The 6,953-nt window shown below is 54.6% G+C and overlaps 2 protein-coding genes across 2 annotated transcripts, besides 7 other annotated features; both read right to left on the reverse strand.

The window, feature by feature from the left end:
* Positions 1-312: a sequence feature (heterozygous, non-Esmeraldo-like haplotype).
* Positions 313-1,683: a sequence feature (areas merged during assembly that could not be assigned to a particular haplotype. This can correspond to areas where the two haplotypes were merged or to regions with more than two copies in the genome that were merged during assembly.).
* Positions 1,684-2,752: a sequence feature (heterozygous, Esmeraldo-like haplotype).
* Positions 2,753-3,421: a sequence feature (areas merged during assembly that could not be assigned to a particular haplotype. This can correspond to areas where the two haplotypes were merged or to regions with more than two copies in the genome that were merged during assembly.).
* Positions 3,082-3,199: a mobile genetic element.
* Positions 3,348-3,369: a microsatellite.
* Positions 3,422-6,953: a sequence feature (heterozygous, non-Esmeraldo-like haplotype).
* On the reverse strand, positions 3,682-4,815 carry Tc00.1047053505971.10 (UDP-Gal or UDP-GlcNAc-dependent glycosyltransferase, putative; the record flags this gene model as incomplete). The annotated part of the gene is made up of 1 exon (XM_799839.1): positions 3,682-4,815. The coding sequence occupies one exon, from the start codon at positions 4,813-4,815 to the stop codon at positions 3,682-3,684; it is 1,134 nt and encodes a 377-aa protein (XP_804932.1).
* Tc00.1047053505971.20 (uncharacterized protein) lies at positions 5,590-6,375 on the reverse strand (the record flags this gene model as incomplete). Its single annotated transcript, XM_799840.1, has 1 exon — positions 5,590-6,375. The coding sequence occupies one exon, from the start codon at positions 6,373-6,375 to the stop codon at positions 5,590-5,592; it is 786 nt and encodes a 261-aa protein (XP_804933.1).

Raw genomic sequence — 6,953 nt, forward strand, 5'->3', positions numbered from 1 at the left:
TCAAAACAAAAGGGCATCCATCCAGTCAAGTGGGTCGGTGGTATCCAGCACGCCATAGTCATCGTAGTGGTACATGGCGCACTTGCACAAACACGGGGAGGCCGGCCGTCAGTAGCATGGGAAGAGAAGGAGAAAGAAGCAGTCCATTTTGAAAAAGCAACAAGAAAACAAACAAATAGGCGGACACATCATGATGAGAATAAAAAAGCCCAACAACAACAAAATCCACATAGATGTCAACCCACATGCACGAATATACACGTATACAAATATATGCGTGCCGTATTTGCACAAGAATACACAGAACCCACAGGCATGGGCATTCCCATGTATGTATACACGTACAAACGCTGCATACGCACATCCCGATGTCAGGATTGGCGGCGCGCCTTATAGGATGATGGATTTAGAAGAGAAAAAACAGGGCCATGCGGGTAAAACAAGAAAGAAAGAGGAGAACATATAACACGTCAACGATACAAATGACACTCCGATGGGGAAGACGTACAACGTGCGCCGTGCCACGGTAATTTCTCACAACCTTCCGCGACCAAGGCCTGTCAGTTGAGTCTGCCCCTCCGCCCTCCCCGCCACCACAGCCAACAACAAAAGCGCAACTGTTCGCAGTATCCTCCCGGCACGCCTCTGCCAGAGCATGGGAGGAAGAAGCGCTTCGTGGACAAGTCGCATTGTGTCGACTTCGCCCCTTTTTGCCTTCGACAGGGTGCACTCTGGCTCTGAGGCAAAATACGGGGCGGTCACAGCTCCTTCTCCCATGCTCAGCACGTCTGCTGGACTAGAGCTCTCATCCACCCGGGTGAAAGCTCAGCCTCCAGAAGCCCATCCTGCGCCATTTCGTCCTTCCCCCACGGGCACACGATGCAAACTGTCCCCGCACTGCAGCTGCTGTTGCCGCCAGCTCTCCGCCTGCGGCCATGCTACTTCCCCCGCCATCGAGGTAAAAAATAAAAAGTTCCGTCCTTTACTGAGAGGTAGCCCAGAAAAGCATCTACGGGGGACACCGTTGACGCCACTCCAGCGTGCCCATCGGTGCTGCTCAAATAACGGAAAGGGCTTGCGCCACTGTCCATCCGATCCGTGAGGTCGCTCAGGGGCTTTACACTTCCATGCAGTGAGCCCTCCTGCGCACGGAAAATCCAGGGGCCACTCCCACTCAGTGTGACGAGTGTCGTAGAGCGGCTACTGACATAATTGAAAAGGCGGTTTTGCAGCAGGCGCTCCTCATCCTTGCACGAGTCGGCGGACACGTCCTCGCCACACGCAAAGCAGTTCTCCTCCTGTGCGGTGGAGGCTGGTTGTATCAGTGCGCTCGGTCGCGTTCTTGTGTCTCTCCAGGCAGAGACTGGGGGAGAAACCGCCACAGCAATTCCGTAAAGAGATATCTGACTTGCCAGAGTACCGTCGCTCCCGTTTCAATAGATGCTGCTCCCACAAATGTTCCACGCATCCCCCTCCTCATCCTCGTCTCCGTCGACCTCGCTACCGCCAAGGAGAGCAACAGCAAATACCTGTCTTCTCATCGTCCCCATTTATCTGCCGCAGAGAGTCTATTATTTGGCTGCTGCTGGACCATTGCACATCTGCGGAAGAGGCCGAGGCCGCCCTCATCGTCGCTGGAAAGGACATCCGGCGGCTCCAAAACGTGCACGCCCTCAAGAACAAATTCCGACCCGCACCGTGGCCGAGGGACGGCGGCTCTTGGCAACTGGCAACGAGGCATCGTTTGTTGTTTCTTTTGTCCGCAGCAAAAAGTGGGCCAAAGTCCCTCAACACGCTCGCCGCCCTCCCCCTCCGTGTGTCCTTCGTGTGTGTGTGTGTATTTCCTCCACGCACGTTGGGCGTGCAGACCGGCACCACAAACTCCAGTACTCTCGCTGTTGCCGGGCGAGAGAGAACTGAGAACGGACGTACACGGCAAAAGACAAAAAGAGCGCCATGAACCACAGCGCAACAACAAACGCACATTCATTTCTACCGCAGTCAAATACACGCGCACACGCACGCAAATGCCGTTTCGCTCTATTTTCCCTTTTTCGTTTTAACCGTTGTCCAGCCCCTGACCTTCACTTACATTCATTACCGCCTTTTGCCAGCCGTGCGGCCTCGTCCCAAGCGGCCTAAATAAAGGCGCCCCGCCACGTACAAAACAAGACAAACAGCGCGGGTGAGGTACATGGTCAAATAATTCCCCACCCGGGAGTGGGGCAATGAAAAAGAAAAAAAGGACAAAACAACAAGGCAGAAATGTGGACGTGCAGGCAGCACAGAAAAAGCAAACACAAAGGAAAAATAGATGCCACAATGCCAGAACCAAACTACATATGAAAAAAGTGGGCCAACTCCCCATACCGGGAGCCACACCACCGGCACTGACGACAGCCGCACCGTGGGATGCTCCGCTCACAAATAAATCACACGAACACACAAGAATACATTCCCAGCGGCTCCCAACCGCGAGGTGAGGGCTCTGGAGTGGGAAGGCCAAAGCAACGCACACAAACAAAAAACACGCTGAATCCCCTCCATCTCCCAATCGCAAAATTAACAGAATAAAACGTATCAAAAACACAGACTCACATACATCGTTCATTGGCGGCCCATCACACACACGCACCTCCTCATCACGTGCCCCCAGCAGAAGCACACACGCACGCGGGTCGAGGGCAGGGAGTGACACGCTCCACGGGGGCACGGGGTAGTCAATGACACATTCCACGCTGTTCGGCCACGGAGCAAATAGCGCACCTTCAGAGTCACAACAAATTATCTAACAAGAAATCCATAAATAAAGAAAATAAGCTATTTCGTTTCCTCGCTAATTGTAAAATTGGCAGAAAATACTTGTCTGGGCTGCTCGCCAGATCCTAAACTTATGTAAAGTAAAGTAATAATGGTGGAAAAGAAAGAAGGTAAAAGGAGAAGCAGTGGGTTTCGCCTAAATGCCTGCTTCAAGTAAATATATACATATACATATATCTATTTTCGAATTGTCGCTCACGTAACATGTGGCACATTGTTGGGATTGTAAATATTACGACTTATAAGGCGGTAGGATTTTGAGGATCCTCCAGCCACAAGACCCCACCGCGAGGCGAGCATCGCAAGAGGGTGTGGGTGGAACGAAAAGTGAAAAACAAAAAGAAAAGAAAATATTCGTCTTCCCGACATCGGCTCCCTGATTACTTCCATCGTCGGCTTTCACAAAATAATTAACAACACAGGTAAAAAAAAAAATCGTAGAGAAAAAAAAATATCCTCGTTTTTATCAAGAAATATATTAATTTCGGCGGCCGGCATTCTTCTTCATCACTCGTTTCACCGACACCAAAAAAAAAAAAAAAAAAAAAACGTATCAAAAACACAGACTCACATACATCGTTCATTGACGGCCCAGCACACACACGCACATCCTCATCACGTGCCCCCAGCAGAAGCACACACGCAGCACAACGCAACGGTCGCCCACTGGCTCCACAACCACCTCCCGCACGCGGGTCGAGGGCAGGGAGTGACACGCTCCACGGGGGCACGGAGCAGTCAATGACACATTCCACGTCGTTCGGCCACGGGGCACACAGGGCACAAACCGGAATGCAGCAACCAATCAAGCAATACATTGGGATTCAACACGCACAGAAAACAAATCATTTCGTTCATTTGTTAATCGCACGACGGGTATATCGTGTCGTCGGAGACACGTTCCACACGGGCGACGGGAGATGTGTCGTTGCCGAAGCGCGCCATCAGCGCAGCGTAGTCGTCCTCCCGCACGTGATGGACACACATCGAGGTCGGCACCACCTGCGACTGCCCCGTGCTATTGCGAGCGTTGTCGAAATGACACGGCAGCACCTTGACGTATACCATCGGGTTGTACTTCACTTCGTTCACTAGCACACGTCCCACCATTACGTCCTCGTGCTGCATATGAATCGAAAAAAACTCTTCCTCACGCTCCTTGCTGTACGGCAGGTACGCCAGGCGGCGCAGCGGCTTGTACGACACCAACGCCTCCGCCACATCCCTCGACAAGGTGTAGCACCAGCCAATCATAAACAACACATGTATTGAACGGTCCTTCACCCATAACGATGATCCTGAATGGACGCCCATGTAGATCCCTTGGCGCGGCAGGAGGCGTAGGTGAGCAACATACAGCGGCACACGGAGGAAAATGTCGTCATCGCCCTTCGCAATGTACCTCGCGGTCGGAAACAGGCGGTGCGCAAGGTCAAACCACATGTACGTCTTGCGGGTCATACCAATCGCAGCTTCGATGCCTGAATACCCCTCAACTCCAGCTTTTTTCTCTTGTAACAAACGGCCCTCATTCATTGGCAGCGCAACCACATCGTTCCACTGCGACGCCTCCTTCAGCAGCGCGGCAGAGTAGTCGTAGCCGTGCGACGGGTGTCGCCCGAGGACGTACAGCACAAGCATCGCACCGGTGAAGTCGTTCGCCCTCGTCGCCACTCCGGGGAACCGCCAGCACGTCGACCGCTGCAGGTTGCGTCGTGTTCGCCTCGCCTCGTCGTCCGTGGAGGGGATGCCCAGCAAAATCAGATACTCCCGCCGGCTCCACGTGTCCACAACAAGGCGTGGGATGTAAGCAAGCGCTGCGTCGTCCACTGCGGCGGCTCGCGGGTGGCGGAGGTTGTTGGGTTCTGGTGCACCATCATCGGCAGCGGGGTGAAACCTGAGGGACAGAACAGTCGTGACCGCAATGAAAACAATCAGCAGCACGGCAACCCGCCTCAGCCTCCGCTTCATCGTCGGCAGTTTCGTTTTCGCCATGGTCGCTTTCGGTGTGAGAATCTAGGCAAAAGAGAAAAGGGCGGAGAGAGTGTGGGGGCAGCAGGCAGCAGGCACAAACAGCACGGGCGACAACCAGAAACAACACGGCCACGCGGTGCCACGCAGCCACGCGAGTACACGAATGCCCGTCAGCCAACCCACTGCGCCCCACCCGAATCCGGGACGGTGCGGGGGAAGGCGTCACGGCGGCGGAGTGAGCGGTGTCAGGGAGACCGTGAGTGATGGGGGCAGGGCCGCCGCGGTGGCAACGTGGGCGGCGACACCAGCGCACAGGAGGCACGGGAACAACCGCCAGGGCTCGTCCGGCGCCTGTGGGGCGCTGCGCCGTCCCCTCCCCGATGAGGAGTGGGCCACGTTTCCCAGAAAGTTACAACAAAAGAAGAAGGAACAGTCATAAAAATACAATGACACATAAAGACTCCCTCCGACACACACACAAAAATGCTCTTGTTTTTCTTCCACATTGCGAGACGTTTTTCACTTCATTGCGTTGGTTTCACTCAACATTTCCGATCACAAAAAACAAAAAAAGTAGGGGACAAAAAGAGTCCTGCACGCCTGTTGAGTCCTCGCAGAGAAGCGGCCTGCCTTTCTTGTACGCATGACCACCCACCATCGGCGGCCGGTGCGTTGTCACCTCGGTATATATATTCGGTCTCCATGGCTGCAGCCTCTTCCCACGTGTCGGCTCGCAGGGTCACCCTCGACGGCGGCACGCCCCCTCCTCCCCTGTGAGTCTCGGCGTTGGGCTCCTCAGCAGTTTCCGTAGCGCTCTTCCGGGATACGCATACTCTCAAGATCGTTGGGGAAGAACTGTGGTGCCGGGGAGAAGCCGCCAAAATAACCCACCGGCGTCGGCTCATGGCTGCCGCTCTGTTGCCGGCACGGGCCCCATCCGGAGTTTGGGCCGCCCATGTTCCCAAAGCCCTCCGGCGACGGCGGCATTTCATTCGGGACCGTGCATCCCTGTTGCATCATCTGCCGCTGCGTCTCGGCAACCATTTGTTGAACGACCCGGCGCTGCATGTTGTACTGCATCAGCCGCATTGCGCCGTACGGATCCGGGCAGAACATCACGGAGGCTCGTTGGTCGTGTTTCGTCCCTTTCGCGCTCTTATCCGTGGGCCCCGTGCCACCGCAGGTACGGGCAAGCACGCAGACACCGGCAGGGAGGGGAAAAACAGAGCAACAACAAAGCACCAATGAAAGGAGTACGACAAGGCCAATGAAGCAGCAGAACAAAAAAAGGAAAGAAAGAAAGAGCGAGACGGCGCGGAGTGACGTCCCACACACCACCACGACGCTCCCACGCATGTCGTTGCATGTAAAATGGTGCAAGTGGAATGGAAAATACTGCGTGCGGTCAACAAAATAACGCCGTGCCGCTCCTCTCTCCGTCCCATTTATAACCCTTCCGGGCACAAAAGCCGCACAAATTACACGCAGCGGCAGGCGCACGAAATCACAAAAATATGCGCACAATGAACTAATCAAAAAAGGAAGACCCGCCACCCCAGCAGAAACGAGCACCACACGCATAAAAAAATATAAAATGAACACCGCCACACAAATGGGTGTATTTTGCAAACAGCAATTACAAAGCAAAACAGACAAACATAAACGGTGGATGGAAATGGCTCTCTTATGAAGTGCAGCAGATCCGGGAAAAGAAACCGCCCCGCGAAGGCTTTTTCCCGCTCTTTTTCACGGAACAGCTACTGGCACTGTCACTGTGCGTCGTCCCGCGCCTTGGCCTGACTTTCCCAGCAGCTCGTCCCTTATCGGCCACGCCCTTTTGCCTTTGAAGTGGAACGGCTACTGAGGGACCTGCCATGTCGGTTGGCGCCTCCTCTGATGCGCCCAACGGATTCACCCGGGGGTTCCGCTCCCTGTCGTCTTTGTCCAGCTCCTCTTCCTCTTCTATTGGCCGTGGTGCACACAACGGGTGGACGTCCGCCAACATATTCCCGGAAGCTTGAGAGCTGCGCGGACGTGTGGCGGATGGGGGCAGGATGAGTTTGACGGACCCGCGTCCTCTGGAGGCCGCGACTACGCCCGCCTCCTCCCTCTCCAATTCAATACGATTGGCACTGCTCCCCGCGTCCGTGAAATGCCAC

The sequence above is a fragment of the Trypanosoma cruzi genome, assembly GCF_000209065.1.
Source record: "Trypanosoma cruzi strain CL Brener chromosome Unknown tcruzi_1047053505971, whole genome shotgun sequence".
NCBI classification, from domain to species: Eukaryota; Euglenozoa; class Kinetoplastea; order Trypanosomatida; family Trypanosomatidae; genus Trypanosoma; species Trypanosoma cruzi.